This window comes from Ursus arctos, unplaced genomic scaffold (genome assembly GCF_023065955.2).
Source record: "Ursus arctos isolate Adak ecotype North America unplaced genomic scaffold, UrsArc2.0 scaffold_6, whole genome shotgun sequence".
Classification (NCBI taxonomy): Eukaryota; Metazoa; Chordata; class Mammalia; order Carnivora; family Ursidae; genus Ursus; species Ursus arctos.
In genome coordinates this window covers 68,217,815-68,239,742 of record NW_026623078.1, presented here as the reverse complement: position 1 = coordinate 68,239,742, position 21,928 = coordinate 68,217,815, and the positions used below count along the sequence as shown (strand labels likewise).

The 21,928-nt window shown below is 42.2% G+C and overlaps 1 protein-coding gene across 12 annotated transcripts in view; it reads right to left on the bottom strand.

Moving 5' to 3' along the window:
* Window positions 1-7,400: 7,400 nt before the first annotated feature.
* COL14A1 (collagen type XIV alpha 1 chain) overlaps window positions 7,401-21,928 on the bottom strand; it is a 209,472-nt gene continuing 194,944 nt past the window's right edge. For 6 of the 12 annotated variants that reach the window (XM_048212550.2, XM_048212549.2, XM_048212552.2 and 3 more), the window contains exons 46-48: window positions 11,776-11,853; window positions 9,923-10,078; window positions 7,401-9,095 (exon numbers count right to left, since the gene is read on the bottom strand). In XM_048212550.2, the coding sequence (XP_048068507.1) occupies window positions 9,064-9,095; window positions 9,923-10,078; window positions 11,776-11,853 (266 nt within the window). In that variant the 3' untranslated portion in view covers window positions 7,401-9,063. The remainder of the gene's footprint in view (window positions 9,096-9,922; window positions 10,079-11,775; window positions 11,854-21,928) is intronic. The other 6 variants (XM_044382622.3, XM_048212547.2, XM_044382620.3 and 3 more) reach the window with 1 other exon arrangement.

Genomic DNA, 21,928 nt, shown 5'->3' with positions numbered 1-21,928 from the left:
TCCAAAAATGGTGTCCAAGCCACGGTCTTCCTGGTAACCATAAGCATCATTGTTCAGCTGTCTACAAATATGACAACAGAAGCCATCAGCCTATTTCCACACTGCCAATCTACTGGGTTCATGGTCCCTTTGGTCACTTCCCATCCTTGAACGCTATCTTTAGCTGTGCAGGTATATTTCCAATTCCTTTAGAAAACACACAGATACGGAACGGTAGGTATTTCAGGAGAAGAAAAGTAATCATCCCCAAAGCTGTAGAATGTGGACAGTTAATGCTCCCTGCACAGTCAGCTCTTGAGTTGTATCCATTTTTCCCAGCTTTTCCGTTGCTCTCAGTCACGAGAGCTGGCTCTGTCCTGGTTTGATAAACCATGCTCACACTTGATGGTGGCATCAGAGATAGAAGCCGTTGGCAGTGTTCCAAGGACATGAGCAGGCAGCCAGCGGACAATGGAGGTTTAGTTAGTGGCCCTCTACTTGGAGAGCTGGAAAGTATAAAAAGAACTCAATTTGTGAAGTCTAATCCTGTCGACCTCCAAACTTGCCAGTTCACAGGCATAATGTGAGCAGGACATGAGAAAGGACAGGTAAAGGGAAAACACGTGAATTTTCCAATAACTGACTTCTCTTCAATACATCTAGTAACACATTCAAATAGAAATGATTCCACACAGTGAAAGCTGAGCTAGTTAATGATTTTGTGACATGGTTTTTAGTGCATAACAGGAATATAATTTCATCAGGATTCACTGATTTGGGCCAGATGACAGGAGAATGAAAAATGGAGATAAATGTCTTCACTAATTACGCTTCTCTTTTCTGTCGCTCTCACTTAGTTTTGCTTTGTTACTATATAACATTCATTTTAGATGTGGAAAAAAAAAGGTATGTTTACTTCTCTGGATTTCATTATAAAACTTCTTTTAGCTTAAGTTAATGAAGCTGAATTTCACCACGTGGGTCATGGATCTCTTCTAATCAGTGAGATAAAATGCGATTAAACAAAGAAACAAACAACAAAATATGGTAAGTCATGCCAGCATATGTTTTTTATTAGTTAGCAAGATACAGAGAAAAAATAAATCATTACCAATGTTTATGCGTTTCCAAATGCTACCAAAATAAGCAAATCATTCCACCGCTCCTAGTAAGGCATTTAGTCTCCTGCCCCTTTTATTCTGCTTTTAAAATTATCATTGTCTACGATCTTTCTAAATATTCCAAAATGACTCATTTTTCATTTGTTCCAAGTCATTAGTTATGATAAGGATATTAAGAAGGTAGTTTTTATAAAGCAGAATTTTATTTTAAAATCTTCTGTGATTTTCCTGTAAAGTCTTAAGCTTCTAAGAGCACGTTTGTTGCACAATATTTTCATGCAATACAGAAATGTCAAAAATCAGCGTTTCAGTGAAATTAATACTTTAAAAAACTGAAAGTTCCCTGCAATTCTGTACACAGGAAGATAACCATGGTTAAGTGTCCAGAGTTTATTCACCCCAATCTTTCATTATGGATAGATGAGCAGAATAATAAATAAATATCACATATACTGTTCAGCAATTTGCTTTTTTCATTTAACAACACAGTTGAATATCTCATGTCAGCCACATGTATAATCAAATTACTCAGTCTGATACATAATGTAAAACTATTGCAAGTTTATTCATGTAGTTAAATTTTCTTGGTGACAGAGTAATTCCAAAGAGTCTAGAAGAACCAGGACCTTGTAGTAAAGGAATTCTCTGAACTCTGAGCTTGTCTAGCACAAATGAACCTTTTGTGTCAGTGTTTCCAAGGTCACATCAAATCAGAAGAAGAAGTTATGATTTTTTTAAAACTAAATATTTTGGTTCACACCTTGGAAACCTCCACTCTGCATCTGAACAGCCCTTCTGTTGGGGACGGCCCAAAGAGATTAAGTCCTGCCCGGCTGTTGTAGCTTAAATTAGTCATCCCAAATGATCCCACCCTGTTTTGTTCTTCTTAAATCCCTGTTGTCTGTTCATATTGTACTTACTCTGGAAAAAGCAGAAAACCCTCAAAAACCAATGTGCCATGTTAAAGTTATTCTCTCTTCCTCCTCAAGTTTCTATTGCACTTAGTGAAATTACCATTTTCTCCATCTGCCAAACTTGAAATCTTGAGGCCATTCTTACTTTCCGCCTGTGACCCTCCCCCATTATCCCATCCATCATCAAGTTCTGCTCATCAGACTTCCTCATCAGGTCTCAAGGCCGGCCCCTCCTCCCATCCCCTACTGCACGCCCTCTGATCCACACCAACAGGCAGCACGGTATACACAGGGCAGGGGCCAAGAGCTACGGCAGCAACCAGAATTAGAATCCCTACTTTGCCTTTTCTATGCATGCGTGTGACATTGGACGTGTTACTTACCTTATGTGTTTGATCCTTTGTAAAAAGGGAATACTTAGGGTAACTTGTGAAAATCAACTTGATATAAGGTATCCAGAACAGAAGCTAGCAGATGGGGAGTCTTCATTAGATGTCTTCTTCCTTCCTTAATCGTCCCCGACACGACTGTCACGCACACTGTATCAAAATCGTGACTCCTAGTAATATGCGCCCCCAGATCGCTCATTTGCTTAGGCACCCACTGGCTTCCTACTGCTGTCGGGCAGAAATCTGAACATTTTAGCCTGGGATAGATCTTCCACAATCTGGTACAAATGACCTTACCCGTTTCCAATTCCAGCAGGAAGTGAGGAAACTCCTACGACTCTGACATCTTTTCTTCTCCACCACCCCAACCCAGGGCTGAACCCATGGCAGCTACTAATGACAAATCTGATGGGTGGATGGATGCATGCACGGAGAGACGGATGAGTACATGAGCCCACGAATGACTAAATGTATAGGAAGATAGGACTTAAATGCCTCTTCCTCACAGTCTGAAATACTTAATAGATCTCAATTCGCAAGTCCCTATAGAAGCTGATCATTTGTTCCTAGGCATTATTCCTGTCTCCCAAGTGTTACGGTTTATAGAGAAAACTCTTCCTACTGCTGACAGGTTATAGATGAAGCTGTGCCAGGATGAAATGATTCTACAAACATTTACTGAGCAGCTGTCAAGTGCTAAGCACACCGTGGGCAGCTAGAGAACCCCTAAAGAATTCTCACAAATGATATGGAGGCACAGAGGTTAAAGAAATAACTAGAAAAGGGGACTATGGTGTCATGGTTGTCAAGGTTGTCCAGGTAGTCGTGATGGGCTTCAGGGAAGGCTTCATGTAAGAAGAAAAACCTAAGGGCACCTGGGTGGCTCAGTCATTAAGCATCTGCCTTTGGCCCAGGGCGTGATCCCAGAGTCCTGGGATCGAGCCCTGCATCAGGCTCCCTGCCCCGCTGGGAGCCTGCTTCTTCCTCTCCCACTCCACCTGCTTGTGTTCCCTCTCTCGCTGGCTGTCTCTCTCTCTGTCGAATAAATAAATAAAGTCTTAAAAAAAAAAAAAAGAACCACCACCTAGGTGAATTTTGGAGGTTGAGTATAAATATAAGTAGGTCATTTAAACTGAGGTGGGGCAGAAAAGGGCTTTCCAAGTGGGGGGGAAAAAGGCAAGCAGGTCAAAGATAGAAAAACAAGAGAGAACACGCATCAGGGATTTCGCAACTAGTTCATTGTAGCTGTAGTTTGGAGACTACTTGGCTGAAAGATACACTTCAAAATAGAACAGGGAAAAAAACAGGTTGAAGAATCTGTGGAAACAAAAATGAAAGAGGGAGAGAAGGAAGCTGAAAATTCTCCAGGGGATCTTGCTCATTCCTATGGCCTTTAAATGCTTCCTACATATACACGACTCTTGGGTATATGTCTCTGACCTGGATTACTTTCCGAAGCTCCAAATCACCTACTCAGCACCTCACACTCAGTTTATCTCCTAAACTGAACTTCTCCACCTCCCTTCCCCAAATCTGTGATTCTCAGAAGGATAGATGTGTTTCCATCACCCTGTCGCTTATGCCAGACACCTGCGTTAGCCTAGTTACGTTTTTCTCCTCGTCTCCATTTGTAATGAGTCCTGTCAATTCCACCACCTTGGCTCAGTCCGCCACAAGCTTTCATCAGAGCATGACAGTGGTGTTACTAATGTTCCCTGTGTCTACTGTGAGCTCCTCCAAACAATCCATTCTCCACTGTGCAACCAGAATTATCTCAAAATAGTGTTTCTCAAACTATAGTTCACGGAGTGCTTGGTTAAAAAAAAAAAATGCAGAGTTTCCAACCCAGACAACTGAAGCACAATTTTTGGGAATTCCTCAGGGTCCAGGAATCCAAATAAGCTCTATCTCCATCCCTTTTTTGCCATGAAAATTTAAGAATTATCAATATGTGAGGCAGAGTAACCTAGAGATGAAGAGTGGATGCTCTCAGGCAGAAGGTCAACATTTGAGTTCTAGCTGTGTGTTCTCAGGCAGATAACTTAACTTTTCTGTGCTGCTGTCTCTTCACCAGGACAATCAAGACAATAGTGAACTAGTTCTTCAGTTGCAGTGATGATCGAATGAATTAAAACCTAAGGAGTAGCTTTTATTGCTTCTCACCAATATTTCTGGTTCTTGCTGGCTTCCTAGCATGTGGAAAATTATACTTCTTCACCCCTATGAAGTTCTATGAACTCATGTGATGTACATAGACCAATAATATGTGAGTGGAAGTAACGTGTCACTTCTGGAGGAAGGTGGGGGAGATGATTCTCCATGGCCTCTCTTCTCCTCTCATGGCAATCATGGACGTAAACGTTGATATGGAAGTGTCAACGAAATTATTGTTACCACAGCATAGTATAACCCAACCTCACTGGTTCAACCTTAAAGCCCTTGGATTAGGCCCGGCCTAGAGTGACTGCTCAATGACAGCTTCAGAAGAGAAGTTCAGCAATGTGGCTCTTCCAGTTCCTAATGTCTCGAGAGCTTAACACAATATGCATCTATTTCTTGGTCACACAAGAGAGCAGGGAAACTGTCCTCCAGGTCTTGGCTCATGGCTCCATACTGCTTCTGTCTGAGACAAGATAAGGCTGGAGACCAAAGCAATGGAGGCAGTGTGCCAGTTAGTGATTGAGCTTTTAAGTTCCATGAGAAACAATTGATGCGTTTCTGCAGAGGAATGACATAATCAGGTGTATGTTTTAAATTAGTGATGGGCTCAAAATCCAAATCACTAACTGGCCCGTTGCCTACATTGCTGAGGTCTTCAGCCTGACCTTGTTCACTCTCCTGCCACACTGGCCTTTCAGCTCCTTGAACATGAACAAGCACCCTCCTGACAAAGGGCCTTTGTATCTGACAAGATCTGGGCTTGAGCTCTCCTCCCATGCCTTTTCTTATGTCTCAACTTAAACATCAGCCCCTCACAGAGGCCGTCTCCGTTCACCCAGATGGAAGCAGATGAGCGTTTATAGCCTCTTCGTACTCCTTTCTCGGCACTTTTCGTGTGTCTTTCCTACTATCCGTCACAACTGGCGATTAACTGTGCTTGCTCATTCACTCATTTCCCGTCTTTCTCAAGCACTGGAGACAAAGCTCCATGAGGATAAGCTCACATTTCTCTTATTCATGTTTTTATCCTAAGAACGAAAATAGTTCCTAGTACACAGCAAGATTAGTTATGGGAGGATGGAGAGGGGCAGAGGACATGGGAAAGAAAGAGGGAGGGCTGTCCTGCAATTAAATTGAGGTTTTCCTGAGAATAAGATACTACCCTAAAATGACTATTCCCCAAAGACATTGAGAGTTTCTAAGAGAAGTGATGAGAATTCTGAAAAGTAATGTTTTTCTCTACATGAGATGATGCATTCTTACTTTCAGAAATGGGATAAACTGTAAATTAAGTTACAAAGTATATTCCTGCCAAAATAGGTAAGTCAATAAAAATGCAATTCAAAATCAGCTTTTCACAAGGCAATTTATTGTAACCACAAAAGTCCTGAATCTGAGTTACACCTTTTATTTTGAACATTTCACTCAATAGAAATCTGAAATACTGGGTCCAAGTGATGACACATTCCAAACTAATGGAACCTTCCTGTAGCTTAAATAAACAGATTTAGATCATCAAATAAAATCAAAGCCAAGTGTATCTGCACAACTCAAGAATGATATGAATGGATTAGAACTTCCGGTGGTTCATAGTTCACCATTTATTACAGACTTGGAGAGTCCTCTTAGTAGCACAATATTAGACTATGCGTTTCCAAGAGCCAAGCACACAGAACATTCTCTCTACTCACCTGTTAAAAGACTAAGAAATCTGATACAAAGGTATGAAGTGACTAATGACATACCCTAGTCATTTACAGAGGAGTTCTCTTAGGTGACTCTGGGTCAAGTCATCCTGATCAACCTTGTGCAAGCTTTCTTTCTCAGCAGTCCTGCTTCCTACCTGTGGAATGATTTGCCATAACTAAATGGGAACAGCTGTTGGTTATCTGCTTACGGTCTTCTTTCATTTCCTGCAAAGGCACCAAAAAACTCTTTGCCTGGATCCCCAAAGGCACATATGTACACCTTACTGTTTGAATCCTTTGGCTGGAAAGGTCTTAAATCAGATCTGTTTGGTGAAGGAAACCAAAGACGGTCAGAAGACCTTACTGATCCAGGAAGAATCCAACTTCTGGTTATAAATGACCCCATCTCTACTTTTTAAAATAAGCTATTACTAGGGAAATGCTACGGGAAAAGGAGCATACGCTAAGTTTATGACTCTCTTCCATTTTATTCTCAACAAGCAAATAATAGAACTGAAATCTTCCTCAAACATCTAGATTTTTCCTTTGTGAGCGAAAGATATATTATAGTTCGGGTATTAGAGTCAGTTGGGTTCAATCTCATTTCCTTTCTTCCTTTCTAGAGTTTTTCAGACTCTTCTTAATACCAGAAGAAAGATGGCTCTTCAGTCAACTGTTGGTAAACTATTGGAGAACATTTATTTAGCACCAGTCTTGCATTTTCTTGTGGGTTATAAATGAGTGATAAAATTCTACCAGGCTTGGGACGCCTGGGTGGCTCAGTCAATTAAGCATTTGCATTCAGCTTGGGTCATGATCCTGGAGTCCCGGAATCGAGTCCCACATCGGGCTCCCCGCTCAGCAGGGAGTCTGCTTCTTCTTCTGCCTCTGCCTCTGCCCCTTCCCCTGCTCCTTCTCTCTCTCTCATAAATAAAATAAAATCTTAAAAAAATTCTACCAGTCTCTTAGGCCCAAATCAACTGCTTCTTCTGTTAAGCTTCTTACTGCACTCAGAATGAATGAGTAAGTGAATGAATGAATGAAAATTTGAATGCCCGTCTATTCTGTTGTTTTTCTGGTTAAAACTCAACTAAGACTATAGAAGTCTAAGGTGACATTTAGAAATGTAGTAAAAAGAATCCACATATGTTGTTTTAAATTTTTATTTGCTTATAAAAGAGAATGGAAATGGGTTTGCAAAAAACTTATCTGCATGTACAAAGTCATCCATGTAGATAAGGAGGGCAAGCCTTGGAATACTGCTGGAAAAGTTGTTCATCAAAATTAGATCTCCTTGCACCAGAACTCGTGGAAAGTCATTATTTTATATGTCAACCCAAATCTATTTTTAAAATCACCAAATTCAGAAAGGTTATAATCTGATATATATTCTTAGACACCAGTGAAACGAGGTACCAAGTGATCTCAGAGCTGGACAGATCAGTTAATCAAGAGGTAGTTTCTCCAATAATATCCCCTTTTCTTTTCAGCAAGGCCAGAGGAGACAGCGATAAATGGCATAATCTTTAAATCTCTTTAAATTCTTATTCTGCGAGGGCCCCATTTCCTTTGAATACAATCAGAGTTGTCTTGATGCATTTTAGGACTTGAGATCATCTAACACAGAAGAGATTCCAGAATTCAATTTTTTTTTTTGCCAATTTTCCTTTGAGCAATCTTCTCTGGAAAAACAAATAGTCTGGCACGCCATTAAAATAACAAAGAGAAATAAATCCTATGGTGTCATAGATTAAGGGGATTTTTTAAAAATATACTTTTTTTTTGCTAATGATACCAGTATTAACAATGTCCAAGGAGGAGATTGAGGCTGGTGAGACAAGCCCCCCAAAGGTAGCATACAAACCACATAATGACATTCTTCTTGAATAAGTTTCTCTAAGAGTTCTTGCGGTTGGTTTTCAAATTTGTCCTGAGGCGATCAGATCCCCGAGCCCCACAATTCCATGGCTTCTAGCTCGTCTTGGACAGGAGTGAATTCCGGTTGATCAGGATGGGGAGCTAGAGAGGAAGAGTGGGGTGGGGACTTGATAGGACCCAGGAACCATAAACTGATATTCTCCCCTCACACGGGTCCGTAAGAGACACAGATTTGGTCAATAAACGGGAGGGAAAGCCTGCTTGGGTGGAAAGCGGTAGCTCCCTTTACCCACCACGCTGCTTGCGCCTTCCGGTGAGGTTTCAGATGGTTAGCAAAGGAAGGGACAGACCCGTTACAGAAATGGTTAGAAAAGTAGAATCACAGCCAACTGCTTAAATAGTATGTGTTTTATTTACAAAAGGAACCCTGAATCTCAGCAGAATTATAACAGAAAAATACATTTTAAAAACTGATCTCATGTTAGAAACCCATCACCGGGGACAGTCGGGAAGGGAGGGAATCACAGGAGGATGGAGAGGAGGATGGTCAGGGAAAAAGCTGCCCATCAATCTTGTGTGGGGACAGGAAAGAGGAGAAGGCACACTTAAACAGCTATCACCGAGCCTTCACACAGAAATGTTGGGGGTAAATTCTTGGTACGTAGTCATATACTGACAACCAGGCTGATACAGAGCAGTCAGTTTCTATTACAACGGACACTTGTGACCTGGTTAAGTTCCAGTATTATCAGTGTATGTGTCTGGAGCAGGGAGGGCAAGAGACGTAACAGTGGACAGGTAGGGAAGCAGGTGAGGCAGGGAAGCGGCGTGCCCATGGTTAGGGGCAGGGGCTAGGCGGGGGGTGGGGGGGGTGGGGGTCAACAGGACAGTTCTGGATCCGTAGCCAATGGAATCAGAGTGGAGGAGTTCCACCTCAGTGCTGGTAATCATTGTAAGGGATCAGATCTTAATAAGGGACAGGGAGATTTGAGAGAACAGGGAGGGAAGAGATGAACAGAGAAAAACACATCAGCAAAACTCTGACCAGTTCCTCTGGCAAATAAGGTTAAATTTCTCCTAAAGCAGAACACTTAAATTCTTTGACTAAGAAGTTTATTGCCCCAAAGCGGTCTCTGAACATCTCTCTTGATGCTTCCAAGAGTGACTATGTCAGAAAATGTCCCGTTGCACAACTCGCCAACATGCAGGCTGCAGATGTTTTTAGGAAGCATTATCTTTCACAATCTCAGGCCAGGAGTTAGTAATGAGGCAGGGACAGGCATGGTCACTCTTGTTTCTTCTTAAGACTATCTTGGGTCACCGAAAATGGTGGGCATGTGGTGGGCAGAAGGTCACCCAAAAGAATCTAGAGGGCCCTCCTCATTAGGGGGAAGTTGTGAGTTTGAGGCTTTTCCAAAACAAGAGTAAACTGTGACAGGCATCACGACCACACCACAGCAGTAACCCAGAATTAAGGACCCCCCATAGAAAGTCCAAACATGTCCCCCAATGACTAAAGATGAGGTTGAAGGCCAAGTTAGTGTGGACTGCCATTTTGTAAACAAGGAAGATTTAGTTGTGTTGTTATTTCCATTTTTCTCTTAAAGTTTTTGAAGGGGTAACCTTGATAGTAATTTGCACTTTATAGAAGATGTCTCTGGGTAATTTAAGGTAATGAGACATTCAAGTTCGGCTTCCCTCCCATGACTGGTCTACTGTTCATTGCACCCTCATCATTATAGTTCTAATCGTAGCGAAACATTGCTCAAAGCCCACGAGGGGCTGGCACTTACCTCCTACCCCGTAGGCAGAACATGAAGAGGGGTCGCAGTATCCAGGCTGGCCAGAAGGACCTTGTGGTCCAGGCACCCCCAGGTGACCAGGGGGACCCCTGGGTCCAGGAGAGCCAGGGGGCCCGGGGCTTCCTGGCCGACTCTCCCCTGAAGGTCCTAAAAAGCACCAACAAAGGAAAACAGTTGGTCTTTGACCATCACGGAGTGAGTTTTGAGACTACCAAGAAGGAAACTAACTCTTAAAAGAAGCCACCTCACACATCTTAACAATTAGGATAAGATGCCTCTCTCTGCTCATTGAGTTTTTATTCCTAAACTGGATTTGCTGGACACAGGATCATACTGTAATCACACAATCTCCTGGAGGATATTTCCAGTCAGCTCAGGAAACTGGGAAGAAAATGTATTTTTTTCTGTCACCTCTTGGATATTAAAGGGAAAAGAACATACAACTGTCAACCTGGCTTTTTTATAGAGCTTCTGTTTCCCAGTGTCATTCCTTATGAATGCAGCGTACGGGCATGCATGCTCACGTACACACACACACACACACACACACACACAAACACACTCAGTCTCAGCGTCATAATGTGTACTGCTTTATGGCCCCAGGTAATTGAAATACAGTAGCTTGCGTGTGAAAGAAATTATCCTGCAGGAGAAAAAGGAAGTCTGAAATTGATCTAAAATACTAACCAAAATTTCTTTAGGCTACGTTATATCAATTGAGAACTTAGATTGAGTGAAAATAGGAGGGAGATGAAAATTTTTCTGATTTTAGGAAGTATATCAGGCTGGGTGTTTTTATGTTTGCTTTTAGGCCTAGATTCCAATAGTGTTTAAAAGGCATTCTTCAACTAAAAATGAGATTCTTCAACTCTAGCTGAAATGAACTCTTCAACTCTAGCTCTAAATGAAAACAAGGAACAAGTATCACCTTATATTTGAAAAGTGTTGCGGCTCTGAGTAGGTTCAGTCCATTCAGTCAACGCTCACCAACCATCCTTTCTGTGTAACACGCGATGCTAGATCAGCCTCTCACACAAGCTCTAATGATAGGAGCACTTATGCTCAAAGGGAATCTTTTCCATTAGGAATCCCTCCTAGGAAAAGTGCTTTCCAAAACCACTATTAGGTTGGAAAGAAAAAAATTATAAAGTATTCGATTCAATGTGGCTAAAACCAGATTATAAATGTCTAATAGACTGCAAACTTAGAATTCTAATAACGAGGATGGTAATCTGGAGACTACCGTAAAAGCACACAGTAATACACATAAAACTCAAAACTGACGCACACTCATCCAGTAAGACAGCCATGGTGGCAGAAACTATGAGTGTTTATCAAACATCCCTGTGTTCCTCTCTATTGGGAGGCTCCCATGTGGTTCCACGGAGACAGTGTGGCTAGTTCCAGCCAGTGAAATATGCATCACTGTGATGGTGTCATTGTCCATTTAGGAAGGTGAAGGCTGATGTGCCTCCTTTATCTTTCTCCTGGAGGCCTTTTGCTCCAACATGGGGGAAAGCCACATAAAACTTTGGGGGGCTATAAAATAAACCTTTATTGCATCAATCTACTAAGCATTTGGATTGATTTGTTACTGCAGCACAGCCTAGCATAGCCTAACTCATGAAGCCAATAGGATCCCAGAATATTCTATAAGCCTTTGAGGCTTCTGTACTGGGAGGATCATCACTTAACAAACTGGCCTTCCAATAAAATGAGTGAGAAATACAGCGATTCCACAGATACGAGAGGTAACATGGCCATTTTCCTCACCGATGATGTCAAGTGAATATAAAGCATTACGATTTCCATCTTGCCGTTTTCTGTTCGGTAGGAAGATTTACCTGCTGGTCCGGGGGGGCCTCTTGGACCTTGGGTTCCAATGCCTGGATTTCCTTTTTCTCCCTTGACGCCAGTTAGACCTGAAGAAGAAGAAGAAGAAGGAGAAGGAGAAGGAGAAGGAGAAGGAGAAGGAGAGGAAGAGGAAGAGGAAGAGGAAGAAGAAGAAGAAGAAGAGAAGGAGGAAGAGGAGGAGGAGGAGGAGAAGGAAAAGGAGAAGAAGAGGAGGAGGAGGAGGTGGGGGAGGAGGAGGAGGTGGGGGAGGAGGAGGAAGTGGGGGAGGAGGAGGAGGGAGAAGAAGAAGAAGAAGAGAAAGAAAGAAAAAAAGAAAAAGTCTTAAAAAGAAAAAGTCTTCAAAAGAAAATCTAGGTAAAATCTTTCAAAAGCACTGCTCTGAGAAAGATAATGATGTGGGCTGGTTTGGGGTTATGGTTCCCAGGGGACTTTTAAGTTAAATTCTGACACTGTGAATTATGTACAACCACAGATAGACATATAGAAGGCGGGTTCTGTAGCTGAGCATGCTGTCCGTATCTGCAATACTGTAAGTCTATCCACCTTCCTACTGAAGGGGTCCAGCCTGCCAGGACCCGGCCCGTGTCTTTCCACGCACCAGGCCACTCGACGTATGCAGTTGGCACTCCACAGCCACACAATAGAAATCACAAGTGAACATGTCTAACATTTTCCTTTTGGTCCACCCTGTAATGTATCTGCAAAAGGCATGAATTATAATTAGGCAGCAAAGTTCTGAAGAGCGTGAGTTTCCATTAAAAACTTGGAAGGTTCAGGAAAGCCTGTGTTTGATTTGGCTGATTCAGCCCCATAAAAATCTAAACCTATTCATGTTTCTTTTCCACTGAGCAGACTCCTTACTCCAAATAATTTACAGTGCTATTAACAAACTATACATTTTCATAGGCAAAAAAAAAAAAACAAAAACCCACCAAAACCCAAAGAAACATACACTCTGCCACGTCATCATCCAAATGGCTGCTATCACAAGACTGCAGGACAGGTGAGAACATGCCCCACTGAGGCCCACCCATCCCAGAGAGAGTTGCATCAGCTGGGGTTACCCAGGCTCACATCACAGAAGGTCTCTGGTGCCTGTTTTTCATGTACAACAATGCTTTGAAGTAGCAGAAAGCAGCATTGCATCTGTATGTAATTACACTTACAAAGAAATTATGTGTGCGTTGGCAAAGCCTGGAAGGAAACATAAATAAATGACAATAACCAATTTGAGAGGTGGCAGGCATGCCAGTGATTTTAAAAATGTTTAAAATTACAAATAACTTTCCCTTTTCCTAAAGGCGGTGCGTATTCACTACAGACAAATGGAGAGACACAACAAGCAAGGACTCTGGCCCTTGAATTTCACGTCTTGGTTTATAACTTCCAGAAACAAAGGCGTTCATGTAGTATTTGCTTTGGGAATAGTTGGGGGAAAAAAATAAAATAGATTGGTGAGCAACGGGCACTTTTTTCTACACTGCACACATAACCACTGTCCCTTGATATGAACGTTGGTGTCTGCTGTGTTCCTTGGGACCACCTTTTGGGGTCAAGGTATATCTGGCACCTTTAAAAAGGTCCTCCTTCTTGGTTAGTGGTCCTCAGGGCTGCTCCACCCCCTGCTACGTTTCCCCAACACCCACGCCTGCTGCACATGGCCTCACTGGTATTTTCTGAGCTCCTAAGAGACTAGTACTTTAGGGAGAGAGCAGGGCACTGACCACTTAGCCTGTGATGACCTCCTGTTTCGGGTCTGACTCTTGTCTTAGGAACCCATAAGGAAGATAGTAATTTCTCAAGAGTAAAAATACAATTTCATCTGAGTTTAAAAAGCACGTAACAGACTCAGACTAGTCAACATGTAATGCTCAATTGCTCATCAACTTGTTCAGACAGAAGAGCACCCTGGGTACATCTACCGGATATTACCCAGTCAGCTACTAGTTTAGCTATTAGCTTAGTAGCTAATTGGAATAAGTACTTTTCAGCTGGTAGGTGTTCTCTCAGTTGCAAATGTACACTACCATGCATCTGGGAATTTAGCAGAAACGGTCTCTTCTTCTGTTTGAATGAGAGTCACTTTCCCCACAGGGAACCACTAATTTTTAAAGAATTAGAACACAATAAAATACACAGATGACTAACGGCAGGCTGCTCGTGATTAAGTGTGTGGTGACTCAGAGGCCTCCCAAGACCTTACGGTACTCAGGGATTGAAATTACCAACATGGCTTCTCAATGGTCCTCCAAAGTCGAAGATGCAGTTGATGAGGCTGAACAGGACATGCAGGAAATATTCTTAGGAATAACTCTCTGATAAGAGTTTCTTGACTTATCCGTTGCTTCTTCATTAAGAAAGCAAAAGGTGGGGAAGATTGGGGAGTAGGAAATCTGGTCGTCTTAATTTTCTAGTTATGTAGAGAAAAACAAGTGGCATTTGATATTACCCATACTACAAACCAAGGTAAGAGGAAGAGTCTCACAAAAATATTGCAGCCTCTCAAAATGTCTTGAAGAAATTCCAGGATATAATTATATAAACAGAGAAACTTAGATTTTTATTGTCCTTGAAATGAAGACCTGTTCTCACTACACATTGGCTAATAGATTAATATTTGTCCACGTGTTCACTTATGGTTCTGAGACTGAAGGAATATTCATGTCCATGACAACTGAATTTGGTTATAAGTCTTTTCCTTGGAATGAAAAAATCATGTTAAAAATCAATAATTAAGGACCTAAGATGAGGACTGAAATTAAAGGCTAACCTCAGCTCTCTAAAAATAGTTCTGCATGTATTTTTGATAAGCCTGTAAGCCATGATTAAAAGGAAAGAAATCAAATGTCCTAAAATGTCAGCCCATCTATGAGATGTCAGTGGGCAACGGAATCTGGGCATAGTCCTTTACAGACAAAGTACCAGCATCACCCATACTAAGGGCTTCCCTCATCAATCTCTTCGTGAGGGTGAAGGTGGAGCCATTTGGTGTTGAGATGGGAGTGCCCAGAGCCAATTGCCAGCATCCTCTCCACAAAGGCACTGGGACTCCTGAGTGCACAGGATACTCCTCTTTCTGAAACACCCATTTCACATTGACTGTCTCCATAAATACTTCTCATTCTTCAAGACCCAGCTCAAGGCTTTTCTGCAACCATAATGAGCAGAAGCCCACTGGATTCAAGAGGACAGGGATTATCGATCTGGTCCATGGCAGTTATCTCTGACACGGCTAGGGTGTCTTCCACATTGTATGAAACTTACCGATACTGAATGAATGAATGAATGAATGAATGAATGAATGAATTCTCGGATTCCATATTGTCCGTGCCTCCTCTTGGCACTTACCCCATTGCATTGCTTGTCCTCATGTTCACCTAGTCTCAGACTACGAGCCTGCTGATGACAGGGATCACGACTTCTTTATTGTTAGTGTCGGATCCAAGCCAAACCTTACACATAGTAGACGGCCCAATAAGTTCTAGAAGCCTAACTGAATGACTACATGTCTACACCAACATGCAGCCGACTGTTAAAAGCAAGCCTGACCTGATCAACAAACAAAATTCCTTACACTGGAGCTTTGCTTTGTACTTACACATGCCTGGCTTGCAGGAACACTGCTTTTTCTAACAAGTTCCTCGTGTGGCAGTTTCAGCTGCTAGTGTTTCCTAGAGTTGAATATAACTGCTCACAATTAATAAAAACTGGGCAAAGCTCTTATAAATGAAGATCTAACTTTCCAAAAATATGATTTTAGATAAGATTAAAATATCTTTAGGTTTTTTTTGAGTTATCAAAAATATTTAGGATAATCGGAGAGATTATTATCCATCCATTCATCTGTTCTTTCTTTTAAAAATATTTTAATAAATTTATTTTTTTGCGAGGGGTTTTAGGTTCACAGCAATAGAGTGGAAAGTACAGAGATTTCCCATGTACCTTCCGCCCCTACACATGCATCATCAACATCCCCCACCAGAGAGGAACCTTTGTCATAGTCATTCTTTTTTAAGAGTCTCATTAGAAAAAACCATCAGGGCTACCTAATTCTCCTTTACCACGAACCTAACACTGACCCTCCAATATTTTTTTATTGGTCTACAGAGGCAGAGACCTGTTCGTTTCAGTTTTTCGTTATATTCCCAGTTCCAGGCACAAACTAAGGCACTCAAGAAAGATGTGTCAAACAGATGAATGAATAAATGAAATACCAAGTTCAACTGCAGACTTTGACAAACGAAGAATGAGGCCAGTTTATCAGCTAAGCCTATAAATGACCTCGGTAGATTCTGAATGCTAGATGCTTGACATGTGTGAGCTCATTTTGGCTTCACAAGAACCAAGAGGGCGGGCACTACTATTAACCCCAAAGGAGGCTGTGATACCTGCTTTTAGCTAGGAAGTAACAGAGCCGAGATCTCAACCCAGGCAGCCTGGTGCCAAAGCCCAGACGCTGAACCACTGCCCTCCCTGCGTTTTCATCCCAAGTGGGCAGGCTGCATTTCTGGTCTTGTTCTTTGCAGTCGAGGCTTCCTGAGCCGCCTGCCGAGTCAGTCTGCACATCTGCTCTGGGCCCATGCTCAGCAATCAGCCCTGTGGTTATCACATTTCCTCAGCTTACTTCCCTTAGTTGGCATTCTTGCCCTCTGCTCTGAGCAAGATTCAGGGTTGGTGTTCAGTGGCTCTCTCCGGCTCACGCTGACTACACGTCTACGATCTGGCACTTGGTTGTCCGTTTCCTATTTTCTTTGGCCTGTTGGTCTTTGAATAGAGAAGTTTTACTCATTTCTCTGCCCTCTGACCACACCAAGCACTCCACACGGAAGCCTCGTCCTATTCCGTGGACCACAGTTAGTCTCTTGATCCCAGACATTTTGAGTAACTCCCAGGATTTATGCCCAGGCAGATATGCAAAGGCTGGGCAATGCTTTCATTGTAACTGTACCAAAAAGTCACAGAAACAGTGAGACAGAGCTTCAGCTATGTTATTATATTGTCTGTTACCTAGGAAATGCTGACAGTGAATGGCAAGCACAGTCTGCTTTCCATTCAAAGTATGTTTGAACGCCTACTAGAAGCAAAGTACTGGACAGGTACCTAGCTACAAGGTAGCAGATTAATTGGACATAATTCACTAAAGACTTTGTGCAATTTCCAGAGTCTGCTATTTCTACGTTTTTGGCCTGTAGCATTAGTACCAGAATGTGGGACTTCAAGTTTTGGCTAAGGTCTCGGCTAAGGGGACAAAGATTGGAAATTACATGATTGTTTTAAATGTAAAGAAACTTTCCAAGCTATTGCCACGAGTTTCTCTTCTTATTGTCTTTTTTATAAAATAACCTTCCATGCACTATGACAGTGTAATTCAGGACTCAGTCAGGGAAAGATAAAGCACTCTAGATTATTCGGGCAAAGAGAATATAATCCAGGGACTTGTTTACCTGCATGACGGAATGACTGAGAAGCCTATTAAAGATGATGGGGCAACTGATAAATTAGCAAGAGCAGGAAGTCACTCTCATCTTTAGGAGCATAGGGACAATGGGAAGAAATCATGTGACTAGAGCCCAGAGCCTAGAACCTTCTGGTAGGATCTGGAAGCAGAGGGAGAGATTTCCGGTGGAAGCAGGAGCCACGTAAGTATTGTCACCACATCTAGAATTGCAGGGGATGCAGGGGTTGGAGTGAGGGGAGAAATATCCTGACTTTTCCCCTCTTCGAACCCTCTAATCCTGCTTAAAGCCTCCCATTGGCTGAACCTTCCCAGGAGTAAGGGGGCAAGGGAACCCGGAAAGGCAGTGATGCCCAGCTAAAGGAGGGAGAAGGGCAGACTGAAAGTGCATGTACAGAGGCCCGCAGATGAAAGAGAACTGGGCATGCTGGGGAACTCCAAGCAGTTTGGCAGGACTTGGGCAGCAGCAGGTTGGGGAGTGGTAGACTAGGAAGCCAGTCTGGGTCAGGTCATGACACATGAAGGAGTTTGGATACGGCCCCTCGTGTGCATAGGACCTCTCCAATACCACCTACCTAATTTTTTGTTTGTAACTTCACCCTCTTTTTTCAAAGAGGAACTCCAAACTGCTGAAGCCTCAGGCCCCTTAAAACATGGGTTCGCCCCTGCTGGGTGCTACAAAGCGATACAATTAGTAAAGTGGACTGAAAAATCTCACAGAGCTCAACTCCACCAATAAACACTGAGCTAGTCCCACAGAAAAGCCAGGGGAAAACATGTGGAACCATTAGGTAGGGCTGTCTGGTGGTCAAAGGAACCACTACCAGATCAAGACCAAGACAATAGGATATTCTGCACTTCAGGTTTTTCTACCAGTTAGACACATGGTAATATTGGCAGGAGGTCCTTTGGTCTTTTGACCACACACATCTAAATTAGACACACTGACCTCTGGGCAGCGAGAGAGGGGAAGGAAGTGCAGCGGGGAGGAGGGAGGTGAAAGGGGCAGCATGGAGGCTGTAAAGGGAGGAGGGAGAAGCAAGGATGAGGAGGAGTGTCCCTCATCAGTGCACGCCAACCCCATGTAGGCACCTGCAGGCTGCTCACACCAGCAGGTGCATGGCAAAAAAAGAACAGGGATTACATTTGGCACTAGGAAGCCTAGACTTTTGTCCAGATAGTTTTGCAAACTGATATTCTGATCTTACGGGCACATAATAAGAGTATCAGACCAAATGCCCATCAACCAGTTTCAGCTCCAAAGCTTTGACTGATCCCCCTTCAATGCCATTATATTATTTCCAGCATGGACTATTAGGGAAATCATTAATAATTCAAAGTTAAGAAAAAAAATGAGCCAATTTCTATAGCTCCAAAAATGAACATCTCAGGTTTGGCATGAATATTCAACAAGTTGATGATATTTAAATTAGAGTTTGGTCTAGTTTTCATTCCCTGAAGAAATGAAAAGTGATATGATGCTCTCGACTCTTGGAAAGAAGAGAGTGGTGTCAGGGCACTGGAATGAGGCCGGAGTCTGCGGAGTTTAAAAGAAAATGCATTATGACCAACAGCCCTTCATTATAAGCATGAAGAATCCGCTATTAAGATAAATACATCTTATATCTAGTTAATCCTGGAAACAATGAAAACGAAAAAAGTTAATGAATATATCTTTTCTATGTATGTTTTTCCCTCAGCTATACAAATGCATTTTGGTATATTTATTTATTGTATTTATCGATTTAAAAGCCATGTCAAAAAATTCACTGAAAATGGTTTACTAAAGCTAATATAAACAGCTTTAGTTTTATCATCTAAATTAGTACATGTTAGATTTCCATTTTACTTGTTTATGTTCAAGGCCAGAAATTTAGAAAATGGCTAAGTACATTCCTACATTCAAAAGAAAGTGTCTCTCTGTCTCTGCCTCTCTGTCTGCCTCTCTCTATCAATATTTATGTATAGATATAGTAAACACACACACACACACACACACACACACACACACACACATTGTAAGCAGGAGGTCCCTTGATCTTCTGACCACAGACATCTAAATTAGACACACTAAAATTTGGGCACTGAAATGTCCAATGTCTTTGCTATTTTATATATATTTCCTACCCGGTTGAAAAATCCTTCCTATTTAAAAATCTCACCCTGTTTTCCTGGCTAAATTTACACAATAATGACTTGAAGAAAATGCTGACATTGTCAAGTTGGCAGTAACTGGCTATTAACAGGATGTCTTAGGACTGATGTCCTATAGCCACATGGATTTCTGTTTTTTTCATGGCTCTAGAGTGAAGGACAAATGGCAGCCAAAAAACTAGCCAAGGAGTAATCAACACCATAAATCACTTATGATTCACTTATGACTATTGCACTTCAGGTATAATGAAAAATAAAAGGAAAATCGACATTAAGTTTGGTCTTTGGGGATCACGCAGCCTTATTGGTGAGACAGGATTAACAGAAGTGAAATCATTAAAAGGCAATTCAAGAAAGTATATTCTACCTGGGTGCTAAACGATCTGTTTCACACACTAGAAAGGTAGCCATCTATTCGTGGATCCAGGTCTTGTTCAGGCTTCTTGGTGGGGTTGGTGGTGGGGTGGGGATGTAAAGATGAAAGGCACAGCCCCATTCAAGGAACTCACAGTCCAGCGGGAAGACAAACAAGCACACCAACAATGACAGTATAATGAGAAACTGCTGTGGTGGACGCATGTGCTCGGGGAGAGCTTACTCAGCCTAGTTCAGCTGGCGTAGAGCAGGGTAGCAACAACCAACACACGGGCCAAACAAACCACGGGGAGAACAGTGGTCTGGCAGAGGTGACACTTGAGATGAGTTTTGAAGTTGGAGTAGGAATGAGCCAGAAGAAGAAAGAGGATTCTAGGGAGTGGAAACAGCAGGTGAAAATCCATGAACTAGTTCAAGAACAGGACACAGCGGGAATCAGCAATGAGGGCAGAAGGGAAGGAAAAGACCCGTATGAAGAACGGGATAAACTGAACGAGTGTCCTCTCTTCCTCATCACTCTACGGAAGACTTACACACCCATTCTCTTGGCTTAGGGCCCGTGTACTTCCTTACCTCTTGGAGTTGGGCGTGGCCACGGCCATGTGACCTGCTTTGACCAATGAGATGTTAGAGGCAACAACATGGGCAGAGACTTGAAATAGGATTGGATGGTTGGGTTGCCCTGTTTTGTTTTCTGCCACTGCCATGAGGATTACATACTCTAGGAAACTCAGCCCTTCCAGCCAGGGTGCCAGCAGAGCAGAACTGCCCCTGTATCCCACAGATATGTGGTGAAAAAAATAGTATTTATCGTTGTATCCTACTGAGATGTTTGTGGTTTGTTATGCAGCAAAAGCTGACTAGTACAGAGAGCACAGAGCAGTTCAGTTTGGCTAGAGCAAAAAGTACATACTTGAAGTGAAGCAGAAAATATGAAGCAGGACCATACAAAGATATCTTGCTGAGATGGCATTAACTTTGAGTGGTATTTCTAGCACGATACCATTACCCCAGACAGGGACTGAAATCCAACACAAGAATCTGATCAGATCTACTACACAGACCCTCCAGTTAAGGGTTTCAAAATATTTTAAGCTACAGGAACAATTATATTAGCTTTCATGGCAAAAAAAGAAGACAAAAATGGACTGTAGCCCTTGCTGACATCTTGACTCAGTGTCGTGGAGGACCCTGAGTCAGAATCACCCAGCTAGACTACTCCTGAATCCCTGACCCAGGAAAACCATGATCATACATGTTTTGTTGTTTTAAGTTGTTAAGTTTTAGGGTAACTTGTTATATAGTAATAAGTCATTAACACATAGAGCTTCTCTCTGCAGCCATGTTGAATGTAAAGAGTCAGTTTGTAATAGAGGGACCAAAAAAAAAAAAAAAAAAACCCTTACAAAATAAAAGATGATACAACTTAAAAAGAAAAAGCATTCCTTTTCAATGCGATCAGGTTACTATACATTAGGAAAAAACAGTGCATCAAACCTTCAGAGAAAAATCTCGTTCCAAAGCACAAATTGGACTTTACCACATAGCAATTGGGTGAGAAAAGAGAAAGCTACCTCTATTTCTCTGGAGTTCATCTCTCAGGAGATGAGAGGCAGGGGATGAGGAAAGAAACATACATGTCGGCAGATTTTTAACAGCGATGAAAAGACTATGCCACGTGTAACTGAATATCAGAGATAATACCACATCACAAGGAAGACTTGTAAATATTTAAGCCTCAACCAGCCAATTATTACAAGAGCCCTGCCAACCCTCTATCTTTAATCAAGTTGATCTGTCCCATAAAGATAATTTTTCCAGGAATAAGCCAGGATAAAAGGGCCATTAAGAAGTTCCACAGATGCTTACCATCGAGGCCTCCCTGTCTGGCAACTGCTGTGCGTTTATTCGGCATTGGTGACCGAAGTTTTCAGCCAAATGTATCTTCGGTGCCAACAGCTCTTTTCAACCACAGAAATATCAAATGCAAGAACCCCACTTCTCTCTCCCAGCTTTGAATGGACTTGAGACCCAAGCTTCTCTCTAGCCTTCTCAGGCTTGTTGATTCACAGGTAAGGGGCATGAGGCTCAGGGACTCAGATTTAGCTTTGGGGGGGAATGCAGCCCTTCTCGGCTCTGACTGCCATTTCCCTATCTCC